Raw genomic sequence first — 18,575 nt, 5'->3', positions numbered from 1 at the left:
ATTTATATATATATATATATTTTTTTTTTTTACAACAAAAGTCAATAGTCTAGCATAGAAAAATATTACCAAATCTCATACAAGCAATCTGAAAATAAATATTCCTACATAGCAGAATTCTCCACATCTATTTACAGCAAGACAGAATTGTTCAGTACACTAACAGGGGCTACTTCGTAAGATGCAACTGAAACAAGAGAACAGAGCATGTCTCTGTCCCCAACAAACCTTAGAACAGATAACTCAAAACTGAAAGAATTCACTAGAGATCAAGTATGATACTATAGTAGTCTAAAAGGCAGGATAAAGCTAAATTCAAGCTACTCTCCTATATGTTGGCTGAAATTTATGGATAGAATCAGGCTCAGATCAATGCATTTTTAATCAACCTTTAGCATGTGGCACTGGTAACAAATCTAAATTATTTGCCTTCATTGTTGCATATACAGAACATGTAAATGAAATAATCATTTAGTTTGTTAAATTAAGTAAAGTGACAGAATTTTAATTGTGCTTCTTTAATTTAAACTTTGTGTATGCATGTTAAGATAAAATACAAAATTATCATTTAATTTTTAAATCTAAATTACACACACTATTTGAACACTAAGAAAACCAGTATTTCAAACCAAATCAGACTACTTAATCCGTCAATAAATGAGAGATAAACGTCCCCCATTCACATTAGACAGATCATTTGCAATTCCAGTTTAAAAAAATATGACCAATTTAGTTCACTCAATATATTGGAGAAAAGAACAGCTGACACCATTACTCTTAAACCATTACAACACTAGAACAACAAAAAAGACTTTCTGTACAGAACATTATATAAAGAATGGAAACAAAACTTCTTGTCAATTAAATTTCAACAAATCCTAATTCATCAAAACAACAACAAAAAAACGTTTTCTCTTAGTGAAACAGAAAGAACGCAATAGGCAATATAAAAATCTCAATCCTTGCATCTTCACAGCTAAAAACTATTTGAAATTTGTTTTAAATTATAACACTAATGTAAAATAATTTAAATTCAAAAATATAAAAGACAATCAGATAAGTTATTAAATGCCCAGTGTTTTTATAGACTACATTCTCTAAGTGTTCTTGACTTTGTTTCAATTTTCCTCAGCAGTTTATCCCAACACCTCAGAAGATAACTACTGGCTTGGCTACACAGGCAGTTCAGAGTAGAGCTCCAGTGCAAAAACACAATATGTAAGAGGTGGAAGCAGGGACAAAGTGATCAAGGAGGAATTTAGAAACACTGCATGGGCATGTAAGAATCAAGTTAACTGAAGTTCAAGGGCAGTTAAAACTTGCAAAGAATGTCAAGTCAACAAAAAGAACTGCTAACTGCTACAACAATAACCAAATATCAAACAGAAAAAATGTAAGTCTTGCTGAACTGGGCAGGTGACCTAGTGCCAGCAGACACAGATTAGGCTGAGATACTCGATATCTCTTCAGTTTCAGTCTTCACCAACAAGGTCTCACTGGCCTCCATATTTAACAAAACAGTTGAAGAACTATCAGTGGAAGATGCAACCTGAACCAGAGATAACTTGCAAGATCTAAGCCCATAAAAATCGAAGGAAGAAGACAAGCTGCGTCTATGAACAGTGAGATAACCGGCCACTCTTCATCTCTCAAAAGAAACAGAGAGAAAGTAACAGAGAGAAAGAAGCAGCGAACAAAACATGAGAACCACAGGACAGCCAGTCTTTCTTCAATTCCTGAGAAAGTCACTCAGTCTCCTTGGAATACTCTTTTACAGAAAGATGGAGAAGGTGGTGACAATGAATACTCAGCATGGATTTGCCAAAGCTATGTCAACTCCTGGCCAACCTGACTGCCTTCTATAATAAAATGACTAGTTTTAATTATGAGGTGAGAGCAGTGAATGTAATTTATCTCAACCCTTCCAGCACTGTCTCAATACAAAATAGGATGTTATAGCCTGTCTCTACAGATGGGCAATGAGGTGGATAAAAAAATGCTGGTTGGATGATCAGGCCTGGAGAGTAAGTGTTTAACGACACTTACTCCACCAAGATGCTGATAACAAGTGAAGTATCACAAAGACTGATCCTGGGACCTGCTCTGTTTAGCAGACATTTTAATCAACAACAAAGGGGAGGCAAGGCAAGAGGTGACACACTATTGAGTTTACAGATAACTCCAAATTCATTGATAAGGGCTGTCATCCAAAGGGACCAAGGTGGGCTGGAGGAAAAGGCCAAGAGCAACATCAAGAAATTCAGCAAGTACACAGGCAGAGGCCTGCACTTGGGAAGGAGCAACTCCTCAACATAGACTGGGAAGGAACTGCCTGGCTGGGGAGCAGCTGAAAAGACCAAAATATCTTGGCAGACATGAAAGAGCCTGTGTAGAAAAGGCAGCCAACAGCACCCCAAGCTTGATTAACAAGAGCATAGCCTGTTCAGTGAGATAGAACCAAGGAAAGAGATCACAGAATCAATGAAAGCTAATCAATCTAAAATGTAGCATCCCATTTAATATCTCACAATACATGAAGAGTGCTGATAAACTGAAACAATTTGTATGTCCTGTTGGAGAGCCAACAAGATGGCTAAGGATCTGGACAACCTGATTTCCAGTACATTCAGTGTGAACTGGGCTTTTTCTAGCTTAGAGAAGAGAAGGCCTTGAGGGAGACCTCGTGGTGGCTTCCAGTACCTGCAAGATATTTAACAAGAAGATGGAACCAGGATCTTCACAGTGGTGCATGGTGGAAGATGTCCTGGTATATAGTTAATTTTCTTTATAGTGACTGCTATGATGCTATGTCTTGGATTTAGGAGAAAAACAGAGTTGATAACACATTAACCAGTGTTTTAGCTCTTACTGAATAGTGCTTACACTAAGTCAAGGATTTCTCAGCTTCTCATACTTAACCTCCTCTAACCTGAGCTACATAATCTATGATCTTAGCTTTATTTTAACCAGAGAAGAAAATAAGTCACCCACTTTCAACTGACAGATTCAGCAGAAAATTGCAAACAAACTTCGAAACTTAGTTGTATTCATCCTGTGTTGAATACAGTCCAGGTAACTTTTTTTTTTTTTTTTTAAACAGCACTGAATGCACTTTTCTTTCATAACACAGTACATTGCAAACAGAAGTTTACAGGAATTAAAAGATTACACATTCCTTAGCGTACTTCTAAATAGATAGATAGATAGATAGATAGATAGATAGATATAATTCTTTTTTGAAAGAAGAAAGGACATATTGCTCTTACTCCTTACCCTTGTACGTGATAACCGGGTGCACAGCTTTGTGACAATGAATATCTTCTGCATCTGGCTCCAGTATTCCTAATACTCCAAATCCTGCCAACAGTAGTACAAGAAGGCAGCTTCCTTTCATGGTGGTCATGCTGTCCTCCATAGCAGTCACTTCTTTTAACTAGACACTCTTCTCGCACACATGGGGGAAAAGCACCTAGAGAATTCAAAGAAATTTACTCAAGCAAGAACAAATACAACAGAGAAGTTAAACAATTCTTTATGGTTTTGGTTTTGTTTTTTTTTTAAATAGAAACAAAATCACTAATGAAATCATTTTCTCTCTATTTAGGATTTGACTCTCTGACAGTATGCAATCACAACTGTTCCTATAAATCCTTTGTAAAGTCATCATCCCTAAATAGTTTAGGAATATTAATTTCCTTCATCATTCGGAAGCATTCAAAAACTGTTACTTATTACTCCCCACCCTGCTGGAAAGGTTTAATTTTGTATTTGTGCGATGGGAAAATAATGAGCTTTTTTTTGTTGATTTATTTAGATAAAACAAATGAAATGATACTTTGTAAAATAAAATCCATCCCATAACTGGGACTATTTTGTAAGACATAAAGCAAGCTCTTGTTAAAAATAACCTGTTCAGGGTACTTGTTAAACCCATTTTGCCTCAGCTACCTTCTCATAGATAATGAAAACTGAACACATGCTTTGGAAAAACAAAAACAAAAACACACACACCAAGATATGCGCTGGTAACACTTTCACCACCTCTCAGAAAGTGGAGTAGCAGACATGCCATTTCTGGCCAACCACAACACCATGAAGACATGTTCTTGTAGAACTGGCCTTCAATCCTCTCAAACATGCAGCTTGCCTGACACCTGAGGCATCCCTGTAGGCTTCTCTCTGAGAAGGAAACCAAGTTCCCAGTTTTATGGAAACATTTGGGTAGAATAAAGTGTCCAACGTATCACGCTTGTTGTTATGCTCCAAAAATCTTGTAAGAGAGTCAGTTTTAATTTGCTTTTCTTTTGTATTTTTTAAAAGAAAATGTCATGTGACATCAAGAGATCAAAAGTAATAGCAAGTTGATTCTGTCTGCATTTATAAACGGTTTTTTCATGGGCTTCATGGAATGAATAGCATCATGTTTAAGCTTCCCTATCACCATTCTAACCGCATATAATAAAAAAGGTTCAGAAAACATCAGCAAACAACTGTTTTTTTGTTCACTTTGTCCGCTCCCCCTCACTCCTTTCTCACAATGGAGAGTGTTTTGATTTCTTGCAAATAGGAAGGAGAAAATAAATTGTTTTTTCATATTAGTGACCTGTCTGCAGAAACAACTGCCCTGAAGCATGTATTTTTTTTTATCCATACAGTGTGTATAGCATAGCACAAATACAGTAGGACAAGGTTGACCTCGATGCTCTAACAAGGTACTTTTGCTTTACAGAAGAGAGGTTGCTAGTTCTGACATTGGCCTAATCCCTGCCCATTTGCTGAGACTGATGACCAGGTTGCTCATTGTGTATTCTAATGCTGAAGACTCCTTTCTAATAACCAAAACAATGGTTTTAATTCACAACAAGAATAAAATTAAGTCTAATTTCCATTATATTTTTAAACGGCCAACACTTTTATAACAACAAAATATTCATTGTGCCAGTATTATCTGAAATCCAGATCAATTCCTTCAGTTTTACCACAACATTCCAAGTAATAACAATCTAATGATGGACTCAAAACACTTTTGCCACCAGCAGCTTTATCACGTCCTGAAGGCTTGCCTGAAGATAGCACACTTTTTTAAGGTATTATTGCCTTTAGAAGAGGAAGACAGGAGATTCAAGACAGCTCCATAATGGCAGAAATGTCATTCTGCATATTAATGAAGCCATTCAGGAAAAAAAAAAGATCAGTAAAATTGAATCCTAAAACATCTGAGCTCATTGACTTTTAGTGTGTTATTTAATAAGATGGAAATTTTCTATTTGTCTAAATATCCTAAACACTGAAATAAAGGATTTCAAACAAATAAATACTTCATAGTAAGCCCAGTGTTTTAAAAGCTGTGCTCAGAAAGCAGAATGGTCAGTAAACATTGATCTCTAATACACTGGAGCAGTTGTCATAAGATGAACTGTGCTTTTCTTACTACTTTATTTTACTGCTTTAAAAATCCCTCCAGCCAAGACCTGGACACATCCAATCCTTGTGAATTTAAAGCAAAATAATTATATAGACATAATACATCTGAGCACTATGCAAATTTAATAGTAGATTACAGCTTTTATGCTAAATTTGCTTATATTTCACAGGAAAAAAAAAAAGCGAGAGGGATGTTTCTAGTCTGTTAAATTCAGATTCCTACCTTTTGAAGTCATATATCTTATAATACCACATTTCAGTATGAATCTATTCCCATGAATTGCTTGTGACTCACAGCAGGCAATACCTGCTTATAGAAATTCTGTGCACTCACATATAAAGGGGCATAAAACTCCTGTTTCAGTTTTGGTTTTCAGTTCATTTTCTGCAAGGATGACATTTCAAGCATTATGCACCATTCGGATCCAAATTCAACCAGTTTATGCAGGTTATATCATAGCTAATGGATATTACTAACTTACAGATAGCACCAGTATATTACTACCACGTGGTTCTAATTCAAGTTTCTGTAAGATTATATATGTGTATTTAGGAAGCAAAATGAGGGACAGATACCACATGACAGGTTTTGAGAAGCTGTTTTTCTTGTTCATAGTTCAGCAGAAGCTATTCCAACAATTTTAGCAATGTGGTACTTTTATATTAAAGAAACAAATTTTATTTCCTTTAATTCACAAAGTTCAGAAATACCCATAAATATGTGAATACAAAACTGAAATAAATTAAACAAGAGAAAAATTAGTATCGAAAGCTCAGCCTTCTCTGGCTCTCTGGCTGTAAACGCTGTATACTTGTACAGTCATGTTATAGAAGAATTCTAGGGCAAAACTTTTTTTCTAGCCTTGCTGTACTCCTTCTCTCACTATATGCTTTTCATACTGTGAAGATGAAGGCAGGAAACACTCCCCCTTCTCTCAAGCAGAATATCCAAAGACAAGGTTAGCCTGTGCAGGGGACACAAAGAAAGTGAATGCACTTCTGATAATATATCTCAGAGATAAACAGTAAAATTTAAGTTTCTTTCTAGCTCAACTACTACCTTTTTAAATTCATTAAATGTACTAATCCATTAATTCAATTTCATTTAATTAAATGCATTCATTAGTACATTTAAAGTAATAAATTCAAATCAAATACATTGTGGGTAACTGCAAGTAGAAGCTTACTTGCAACTGAGGAGAGTTTCAGCAACCCTAGCCAGACAAAAGAACAGTAAAGCAAGTTGGAGCCAGATGGAAATTTTATCACCAGGTCTCTCACAAGAAAAGGGTGAGTTTTATGCCAGCTAAGCAACTGAGAGGAACAGAATCTCACTAACCACTTCATTACTGTATGGTATGGACAAAGGAAGAAAGGAAAAGGACTCTAGAAACCACAAACTACACTAACACAGCAAGAGTAAATAAAAATTTAAAAATTTTTTAAAGTAAAAAAATAATAATAATACACCTCTCAGCATGTATGAACAGCATGTACAGACATCTTAGAAAAGCCTTCAAAAACAAGTTCTTTTCCACAGAATTTGCAGGAATCGATTGCTCCCTTTTGCTCATCCCACAGTAATGGTCTCAAACAAGCTCCATCTCTCATCTTGAGATCCTGCTTGCAGGAACAAGCTGGTATAGGCAATACCTGAACTCAATGCCTGTGCAGCACTGAAACAATGCAACAGATTCAGAAGTCTTGAAGCAGAAAAGGACTGGCCCTTTCTCCTTAATAGTGTTAAACCAAGAACTGGCACTTGACATGGGGCATTGGACCAACACCGGCTGAACGTTAAACGCAAAACTTTCAGGCTACTTTCCTCCATTTCTGCACAATGTCTATTAGCAAATCTCTCTCCACAATGAAATGGTACAGTCAGCATTCTTCAGAACTGATCAGGAATAGTCACTCTGACCACTTTTTAAACTATTGCTATACATTTGGGAACTGGCAAATTAGATGTATTGTACAGTTTTTGTAGCATGGCTTTTTACATTAGACTTCTGACAAGTTAAATTTTGCAAGTCTCTAAAATATCATAAGGATGTAAAAAGAAAAATGCAGAATTAGAAAATTCAGTATATTATTCTATTTCTATATGTAAGGGGTTTTGTGCATTCTCTCCCTCATTCACTTTTCTGGACCATGTTTGCCAAGAAGAAATGCAAGGTTCATTAGGTAAGTGTATTATCATTTACCATAGTACTATTTAGTTTATCCATAAGGTACATTTGAGAAGGAAAAAATAATTCAAAATCTTCTTTATTGGTTGAGCCAACAAAAGATATCTATTGCTAAAGAGAAAAGCTAAGCATGGAAAGCCTGTAACAGCTACATTAGTTCCATGCAGATTCATTAGAGACTGTTCCCTCCAAGCACTAAATTCATCTATTTAGGATGCCAATATTTCTAGATTTAAAAACAAACAAAAATTTCAGTCTACCTCTGAATTATAAACTGGGTTTTATTTTATTTGGCTAAAATAAGCTGCCGTATAAGAAACAGAGTTGACATGCAGTGCCAAAAGTGGCAACAATGCTTTCAAATAATTATCTATATTGATTCTCTGTCAGCTTAACAGCAATTTCAGTGCATGACAAAGTGAGCTTAAGTCGGTATAAGTATGGAAACAGATTATGGTTAAAAGATGCTAGTTTCAGTTTACACACAGTGCCCACTATTGGAGACACTGCTCATGTAACTTGCTTTGGGAGATCTATTTCTCTTTCCCTGTCTGCTTTGCTACACTTCTGGCTTTGCAAAACAGATAAAATTTGATAGAATTATACAAACTGCACTGGACAACATACAGCTTGTGCATAAGCATGAACCAGAAATAAAAGTACTTAGCTAATTACAGACTACATATACATCACACTATTGCATTAGAATAGTGTTATGAATTCAAATAAATATGTTGTTCTGCATTATTACTACACACTTTAAAATATTTAGCAATAATTATTTCATCTTCAGTCATGTCAGTACTACTAAAAATATCAAGTTTGTCTACTGTACTGTTAGTGGGACATCTTTACAACTTACTTGAAGAATAGAACATTATTGCAAGTGATGCAGCTAAAAGAGGGAACTGCTGTTTTCTCTTAAATAAGAAAAAGCTCCCATAGTTGTGCATTGTTAGTAAACATTCATAAAAATCCTGAAATCATATCAGCAGCTGCATGGTCATAAAACTGGAATTTGTGAACACCCCTAGGATGTCGCTCAGTGCCTTTTTTCTGTGATGGCCGATTTCATAAGCCAAACTCCTCAAATTCATATAAGCCATTTGAGAGGAGGATTACTAGAAAAGGAATACATAAAAAATGCTGTATCATCTAACAAAGGGGGAAGAGTGGCTGTAAGGGGCACAGAGAGGGAAAACGGCTCCCTGAAACCAGAACTTAGCAGTCAGGCAATATTACTTATGTTCAAGTTAAATATTAGGAAAAACTTGTTCTCAGAAGGAGCAGTGAGGCAGTGGCACAGGATGCTCAGGGAGGTGGTGGAGTCACCATCCCTGGAGGTGTTCAAGAAGCATGTGGATGTGGCACTGAGGGACATGGTTAGTGTGAGGTAGGTAGCTGGTTGGCAGTTCGACTGGATGATCTTAGAGATCTTTTCTAACCTTAATGATTCTATGTTTCTATATGGGGTAGGCTAAAAAAATAAAAATAAAAAATAAAAATCTAGCTTAATTTTCAGAAGACGTCTATGTTCTCAGTTGCCAGCACTGGCAACACCACAGGTGAAATCCAGAAGTGAGAAGGGCTAGAGGCAGTTAGAGGCATCAAGGGGCCACATCAGCCTGGAATAACAGTGCTCCACTCTGTTCCAGTAAAAAATGCCTATCTTTACTATGTAGGAGTTAAAGTTCATGTGTTTCACAAATTAGCTGTGTTCTTTTTTTTAATCACCTCTCTCCTAAAATTACATAGATACAATTTGAAAACTCATTTAAATCTTGTTTATAAAAAATAGTTGTTCTTAGTATTGTGATTAATTCTGTTTTCCTGTCAAATCCACAAATAAAAGCTATACCTCCTTATGTTTTCACTTTAAGATAAACCTCTTATTCTAAACAGCTTTAGAAATGTGTGTATCACTCAGATACTCGATTAGAATAGAGCAATAGCTCAAAGATAACCTCATTAAACATCAAGATAAAGCTGGAGGCTCCAGATCTTCAATGCAGAAGTTGAAGCATTTGCCACCGTTTCATCACCAGACCCAGTAACATAGACTGTTTGCTATGCAACAGACCCGGTCCTTCTAATTTGTATTCTCATAAAGTCAGACTCAGTTTCAACTAACAAACTGGTTATCAAGTTGCTTCAAATTTTTTTTTTTTCCTTAATGTCACCACTCATTTCTGCAGTGGTATGAATTTTAAGATCCACAAGAGGCAGTTACCCATCAGCTGTCATTGACTAACACAGTGAAAAATAAAAAATGAAAATCAATCTTTAAACTCATAGAGACATTCTGCCAAAAACCTGCTAATATCTGTTGCTTATGGTGACAGCAAAAGAATATTCTGTCACAAAAGCTAGTTCTCCAGGGCTGCTTGAAGATCTGCAGTATTTGTGATATCCACGAAGGTAGCTTTCAAAAGATGAATAAAGCAAGTTTTTATGATGCTTCAGATCTCATTCATCACACTATGTTCATGACTGTCTCATCAGCGGGCAGAGTGCTTGTGAATGGCAGCATCCTTATGCAAGCACCAGCCAACCCAGCAGGTCCAGAACAGGATCACAAAGATAAGAATAAAAGTAGTTATAACCAGTACAATGTCACCCAAAATTAGATCAAAACCCCAAGTTTTGGGAGTTTATTTTCCTCCCCAACCCCTGCTCTGTTAAATAATCCTTAGTTCCCCAGCATTTTTGAGATCCTCTCAAGACCCAGATCCCCATCATTAGTTTCCTTCCCCTTACAGCCAGTCTATCATTGTGGTCACACAGAGCAGCCTCCCCAACACATTGCTAGGGATGTTCACTGAGCGGGATTTTCTGTCTGGCAACTAGAAATCAGTCTGAGGAGACAGATGGAGGGATCCTAAGCGATAACACAGACCTTCCTTTAAAAAAATAACTTTGTAGGAAAACAAAAAATAGTAATCACTGTTTGCAAATAAAAGTCTAAGCAGTGGAGAAAGTCAGAAGGAGAACCAGAGGAAGTTTAGCAGCCGAAGGGAAAAAATGAGGTGAGAGAAATGAACCAGAAGAAGGCAGAAGCAACAGGCAGTGCAAGAAAAGGACACAGAGGGCACAAACTGTAGCGATTCACAGATCCATTGACATACCCTTGCTCTTCTTCTCCTTTCTAACTATACCAACCTCGCCTGCTCCTTTTTCAGCTGATACTCTTATTGGAAATCTACATGCCTTTTCTTAGAGCCCAAGAGATAGCCAATACCATCAACACAGCATATAACACAAGCTGATCTACAAGAAGGAAGGGAAAACACATATCTGTACAGTACTCATACTGTATACTTATACTCAACACATATCTTACACATATCTGTACAGTACTCACAGGTACTGTGAGCAATAGCAGTTCAGTAGACAGTCTTTGCCCCAGTATTCTGATGAATTTAAAAATGACAGGGCTTTGCAGAGGAACTGAGCACTGACAAGGGCCACATGTGGGGGTGGGACCCTTGCAGCCCAGCCTTGTGCTCACATGCACTGCAAAGATCTGAGTCTGAACTGCATGACATTCATAGGCTTCATTTTACTAACTTTTATTGCTGTGTGGTACATACAAATCAGTAGTTACACATTATTCATAAAATCTAGCAAAAAGTGAATATGTCTGACTGTAAAGCACAGAAAAATGCATTGCATAGCCTCTTTCTGATCACATACTTTGGTGCATAAGTCCTGACTGCAAGATGAAATAGCACCCAGATACCCAGTCCATTGCATTTTTTCTTTATATTCCCTCACTAATATATTAGGAAGCCCTACAGTATGGAAAGATATCTGTCTCCTGGTTACAACTGAGTCAACAAAGGCCTCAATATCAACAGACTCCTCCAGGCATAAAATGGATCTTCTCACAACTGCCATCCTTCACAAAACACAATATAAAATTAAGCTTCAGAAGTTTTTATTATTTTAGCCAGCAAGGCTGTTAGTGACCCTTATACAAATGCTTTCTAAATATCTCTGACATGTTCCTGAGAGATAAAATAAAATATGGACCAAAGAATTTAAAGAAATATATACTTTCAGAGACCTAGTAATACTGACCCAGAATGAAAATGCTCTACACCTCATTAAATGAAAATTAATTTTTAAAAATCTTATTTAGCCATTAAACTTGAATGCAATAAAAAGATGCCAGTCCACTACACTGAACAGTTATTACTAAGAAAAACAAGTGACCAGAAGATTATTTTTAACATTTATTTTTACCATATTTACTAGCAAACACAGCCTCAGTTCAAGTCATTGCTTTTCCTTCATTTTAGGCTACATAATTATGTTTATTTCACAAAACTAAACACTTTAGAGAAGGGCAAAATATGCCTTGCTTTAAAGGGAAACACTTCAATGACAACATTTCTTGAACAGTCTTCAATCTCCTATTCTTCCCAGAAGTGACACAACCATTAACTTACTCATCGTAATACACTGGTAAAAAGGTATCCATGCTCCTTGTAAGGGAGCCACAGAAAAAGTCAATTGCCAAGTTTCTCTACTGGGAATCAGTGGTGTATACTGAACCACAGTTATAACCATAAGTAAAGCTGTGATTATTATTCTGCATTACCAGTGCACTGATGCTTCATTTTATATAAAATGTCATCACGTTAAAAAACCTCTTGCTTGTAATCTGGCCATGTATCTTGCCTTCTACTGTGATCTTTACCTAGATGCAAGTTTGATGCAGGAGATAGTATAGTTTAGGATGCTTTGTCATTCCTCATGACACTGTAAACCATCTTGTGCTGGGAACTAAAAAAATGCAGGTGTAAAACCATGACTTGAGTGAACAAAAATGCTGTAATTGATGACTGAGCAAGATTGCATGCAATGGAGCAGCAGAAGACAATGCACTTAAATAACCATGTGAAAACATTTGCCTAGAATGAGAATATATTTTCAGTCAATAGGAGAATGAGGAAGGTAAGGTTGGAGTTGGGTGAAAATTTCCATGTGATCTTGAAGTTGTATAAAAAGTGGCTTTGAAAATATGGTAATATAAGAGTATTACAAGTTTAGCTCTTTAATCCTAGATAAACTGGGAAGAGACAACACAGATTTGAGTAGTATTTGTTAAACAGTTAAGACAGAAGATCATCACATCACATTATCATTGTAGCCATCTGGAAATGTATTATTGTATCTACAAACTGTGCAGGAAAAATGTCAATTTGTACATGGATGTAAGAAAAAAACAGAAGCAAGACAGTAATAAAGCAACTTCAAATAGTTGTGATTTGGGGGGGGGGTTAATTTAATATCTAACTGAAAACTGTAGAATGTAAAGTCTAAAAATTAATAAATACCTACTGTTTTGTAAGTCACTTACAGAACTGCTTGATAGTACTTGGAATTATCTTTCCTAAGGACTAGCGTTTCGAAAAGCATTATGTTAAATCACAAATATGAAGGACAAAACTGTACTGTTAAAACAGAACTATCAGAGGATATTCTGCACATCAATACTAGGCAAACTTCCAAAATAAAGATTGTGTTCAAGTAGTTACTACTTAGCACTGCTGGAGGAGCTCCGGAACATCATGAAATGACTGCTTCAGTCAAATAATTCAGGCAAATTTGTTCATCTGTTGGGTTTGATCCTGCATTTTTTTGGTACAATTTTATAGTGCAATGGCTTTTAAAAATTTCAGCAAATTCATGGTGGCCACAGTTTTGACAAATGAGATACAGTGGAAGGAAAGCACCTGCTGAATCCACTCACTGCTGCACACAGGCATTTGCAAATGCATTTCAGATTCCCACCTCCACATTAGTCCTTTCTAGCCAACTATTTCTTCCCATTAATAACCAACAGCGTCTCTCCTTATGTCAACACCTTAAGCAACAGTAAGGTTTATCGCACTTATACAAAGGAAATGGGAAACTCAGACCTCTGATTCCACATCACTGTTAAGGAACACTTCAGTTCCCCATCTCCTTATTTATATGTAGTTTTTTGTTTTGTTTTGTTTTTAAATCAAGACAAGCCCTCAAAAAACCTACTCATCTCATCAAGCTTCTGGTTACAACTTTAGTTCTTAGATGGGTAATAGAGATAATACCCTGAGGAGAACATTTGAGTGAACTAAACCGTGTAGTGTCTTGCAACAATTACAGAAAAAGCCCACGGTAAGCAGGCAACTATCCCGCTTTCCTTGTTCTTTACCATTACCACTGCTGAGCTGGTGGGTGGCAGCCCTGCCTACAGCAGAGGTTGGAGCTGGATGGAGTAAAGGTCCTTTCCAACCCAAGCCATTCCATGATTCACTAATTCCCATGATAGTCTTCCACACCAGATTTTGTATTTAGATCTCTGGTTCAAATGAGAACGGGAAATGAGCGGGAAAACAAAAATCTCTCTTATATCACATTCAGTTGTGTCAATATTCAGAATATTTGAAGACATCATGCAAACCTCTATTTTTTAATTAGTAACATTAAATATGTGACTAACGATTCTATCTTTCGAAGATATCTATTAGAAGCATATAAATCCTCATAAAACTACCAGAAACCTAGAACAATCAATTTGAAAGGAAAATATTGGCTCCAGCTGTATTTTCCCAAACCATTATCTACCTTTTCTTAATTTTTCACTATGCCTCCCAAGATCAGAGATATATCTTCTACCTTCTGTGAAGGATCAAGTTCATAATTTTTTCCTAAAATAAATGAGGTGAAATTAAAAGTAATTAATTCCTATAAGATTTTGGCTGTAGAATGGTCTTTTAAGAAGATCAACCAAAGTAAAAGATGAAAGGTAAAGTTCAAAATTAATACAATGCTTACACTGAAAATCCCACATAAAACTGTCTCATAGATGCTAGGAACATCCCTGAGCACACCTGAGCTGCAATCTAGTTTACTTTTGCTAGATAGGGCAAGATAGAAAAAGAAATCCTTCGAAGGAGAGAAAAAAGTAGTTTGTTTTCTTCCTCCAACACAGTCTTTAAAAATTTAAGTTACATTTTGTTTAGATGTAGTAAAAATTGGCACAACAGAAGTTACAAACTAGCTAGTGAATGCACCTGATGAAGCTGTCAAACAACGAATATGGATAAGTTAAATAACCACAGGTTACCTGAGGAACATCTCCTGACATACTTGTTCCAATACACAGAAGCCACTCGGGAGTCTCCTTCAGAACACAAACCGTGCTGCTCTGTATATCTTTGAAAATATATATATACATATAAATATACACATACACAACAGCTTTTCTGAGTATCCTTCTTCAAAAGTAACTTCATTTATACTTCCAAAGTTTTACCTAATTGTTAATAGTGACTCTTTTTAGTCATTTATATTTAAGAGCTTTCAAGAAAAAAAAAAAAAGAAAAAAAATAATAAAATCCATTCCACAGAGTTATTTCACAAAGTAAAAACGTTGTGAAAATCCAATTTGTCTGGTGACATCTTCCCCAGTGGTTTCTCAGCAGATGACAGTTTCCATCAGTCAAGGACCAAATTACATAAAGCGTCACTGATGTCTTCATCATATCCAAAATTGCTTTAGACTTCTGTAGCTTTGGATACATCATTTTTCATTTATCACTTTGGAATCTTATAAGCATACAGTAAGTATGCACAGACTGCATATCTTGAAAAACTCTTAGCCTCTTTCTTTTGAGGAATCTAAGATTCAAAGAGTTAACTTGTCAAAAGTCACCTTTAGCTCACAAACAGAAATGTATAGGATGGTTACATATTCTCCATGATTTTCTAAAAATAAAAGCTTTTTCCCGCTTTCTTAGACAGTTTCATGGCATATAAGTTTTTTCTAGCACTCTCGCAGGTGCCTAAATGGGATGTTCCCTTTTTTCCCTGTTTTATGACACATAGTACACCCACAGGTGTGAAAAACTAGTTTAAAAACTTTTGAGAGCTCTCTCCCCACTGCAACAACTCTCCAGTACACTGTCAGGCAAGGCTGGATGACCTACAGTCAGGAACATCCTTAGCTACTGTTGCTTAAGGCCACCATGATCTGCTTCCAAAAGCCATAAGGTATGGCTAGGACTCCTCTTTGTGCTCAGTTATGTCCATTAAAACAATGCACCTCCTACAACACAGACCTTCTACTTCATTCTCCCTCTCACCCTCTACTGCAGTCCAGCTTCTTTCTTCCCTCCCCTCCATACACCACAGAGGCAATGCAACACCCTGCTTCCCCTGAGCCATCCAGAGTCAAACCATTCCTGAGCTGGCTGCTGGCTAACCCAGGCTATGATACACACCATCAACATAATCTCATACAAGCTGTGCCAGGAGCCCTCTCACTCCTCAGCAGCAGGGAGGATAGCACATATTTGAGTTCAGTCCTGTATTTTACCCTGAGCTGCAGACCCACCAGCTAATGCACAAACAAGACAGACCAACCAAGAAAATGCTCAAATATTATCTTTCTTGTATTGTTTTTATTTCTTTCCTTAGAACTCCAAGGGTACTAAGCATGCTTTCTTATTTCCTACCACTTCTACTCCTTCTGCTCATCTGTAAGCCTGTTGCAATTACATTTCTTCTTCCTTCTTTACCAGCTCTCTTCTTTGATGATGTTTGCACATTGCTTTACAAAGATGTAATGTTAAAGTTACTTACAGAACAGTTCCTGCATAAAGCTCTAGAAGGAATAGCAAGTCAAGGAAAATGATTGCGAAAACAAACAAATAACTTGCAAATACCCTGTCAAGGACACAAGGAAACACAAAAGTACAATAAAATATCTCAGGAATAAAGTTCAGCTAAAACCTGCCCTTTGGTTGTAGGTGTGGTGTTAAGGAATGATTAAGACAAAACAGAAAAGTGCCAGTTTACATAGTGGTGTAACAAGATATAAGAATCATAGGCATGTCCCCCTCTTTGCTGTGAGAATGGTCTATGGAATGGAATTGTTGGAACTCAAAATAAAGAATCTAGAAAGAAAATGTCAAGGATGCAAGGTCTCTCCACCAAGAGCCTTGTGTAATAATGAGATGCAAAGTTTGACCTAGAAAGGGACTGAGAGGAAAACAGACTGGACACAATAAGAAAAAAAAAAAAAAATTGCTGATATTGTGTGTATTTGGACAGGGAAAAAATTAGAAATTTAAATCAGTGTTATGAGATGCATAACTCAAAGACAGACAAGATTTGAATGACATTCAACTTCTCAATGAGTAATAACAGAAGTTATCCAGTATGGTGCACTTGTTACGCTCTACCTGAGCATCCTTCGCCATTGAGAGAGGATGTGATTGGCATGCTACTCCCAAAAGCATTATTTGAAAGCATAAAATTCCCCACATCCTTCCTCTTACCAGGCCAACTCTCTCTGCAGTCACACACCACTTTCCCCCCATGAGGTAGCCACAGAATGACCTCATGAAGAGCCTGCATTGCTGAAGTGATACATACCTTGATACATTCTATTAAATTGTTAACGTAAGATGTCATTTTATCATATACTTGTTTAGTCACTATAGCCATATCAAACTCTAGAACTAACCAATACGATTTTGGATAAACACATTTTCTGCATGGAAAATCCAGCATGGACTTCACAGTCCTTTTCTCTTTAAAGATACGAACCTATGTTTACACTGTAACAAATATATCATACAATAAGATACAAAAGCAAACTGAAACAGGGTTCTCACTGTGCAAAAATCTTTGCATACCTTCAGTGCTCCATAAATAACTCAAGCAGAGGTCATCTCAGCAGGTTAATCATGAGTCATATTGCCATAATATATAGTTTGTACAAGCTAGGCTGCTTTATCTAGTCCACTGATAAACATGGTTTTCAATTTCCAGAGCTGTCAATCTTGCATGTTTTCCAGCAGTGGATTCCAACATATTCTAGAAAAACGCAACCTGAAGGTGAGTGAAAAGTAATTCCAGCCACTTTCAATGTTGTCATGCAGAAGGGCTTCCAGAGCAAATGGATTATGCACTCTGTGTAAATGCACACACTGCAAGTGTTAAAAATAAAAATTAAAAAAATAAAAAGTAAAAATACTCATGTGCAGTAAAATAATGTAACAGAAACGACAAACAAAAAGAAAAAAAAAAAAGCACCAAAATCTGTATCAACAGAGACAGCTCAAACGGTCTCAAAACAGTGCCCTTTTCTACAAATTGTCTTGATATTTTCAAAAACCAAGACAAAGGAAAGCAACCCATGAGGTTTCAGGCAATTGAAAGATTAATGGTATACTTAAAAGTCACATCTCAATTGCAAAAAGAAGTGTGGCTGGTGGAGGTATAGTTATGCCAGCACAGAAAAGACAGCCCTTATTGTTCATTAGATTTTTGTTACAGGTGAAAATTAAACAGACAGATTAAAATTAGCCATCAAAGAATATTTCATTTCACATCAGGTATTAAAAACAACTCCTAGCTACCATTAATTCTGGAGACTTGGCAACAGATTTTAGTGGGAAGAGGCTCATTCTCTGTGGCAAGAAGCAAAGGATCTTTCCATTAGACACAGTGACCTCATCCATCCCTGTCTGATCCTCCTTCACCTACTATGCAGAGAGTATGGCCCAATTTATCAGTTCAGCACAAAGCTGTTCACAGCTCAGTGGTCTGTAATTATGTTACATATCAGGCACAGAGCTTCTGAAAGAGAATGAAGCTCCTTCATTCCACCCAGAAATTTCTGTTGCTGTTTTGAAGCAATCCACATTACTTGTAACATAAGAAACAACTACAACCACAAACAAGCCATTCATTTTTATGCTTCACTTGTTGCAATGCACCAAGCATGGTCACAAAGGGAAACCTTCCATTACCACACACACAGCGCCACAAGGAAGATACAAGAAGAGGTAGAAGGGACATGAGGAAAGACTTCCCCTTACCTGGAGGAGCTCAAAGATGATTTGGGAAACATCTGAGTTAAGTAATACCTTTAATTGGTAATGGCCTACATTATATTCTTCT

The 18,575-nt window shown here is 36.6% G+C and overlaps 1 protein-coding gene across 2 annotated transcripts in view; it reads right to left on the bottom strand.

Annotated features, from left to right (window-relative positions):
• The window catches only part of SEMA5A (semaphorin 5A), a 238,393-nt gene that overhangs the window by 215,913 nt on the left and 3,905 nt on the right, over positions 1-18,575 (bottom strand). For both annotated transcript variants that reach the window (XM_010708516.3, XM_010708517.3), the window contains exon 2: positions 3,274-3,469. In XM_010708516.3, the coding sequence (XP_010706818.1) occupies positions 3,274-3,415 (142 nt within the window). In that variant the 5' untranslated portion in view covers positions 3,416-3,469. The remainder of the gene's footprint in view (positions 1-3,273; positions 3,470-18,575) is intronic.

The sequence above is a fragment of the Meleagris gallopavo genome, chromosome 3 (genome assembly GCF_000146605.3).
Source record: "Meleagris gallopavo isolate NT-WF06-2002-E0010 breed Aviagen turkey brand Nicholas breeding stock chromosome 3, Turkey_5.1, whole genome shotgun sequence".
Taxonomy (NCBI): Eukaryota; Metazoa; Chordata; class Aves; order Galliformes; family Phasianidae; genus Meleagris; species Meleagris gallopavo.
The sequence above is the reverse complement of the archived record's forward strand: the minus strand, read 5'-3'. Positions and strand labels throughout refer to the sequence as shown.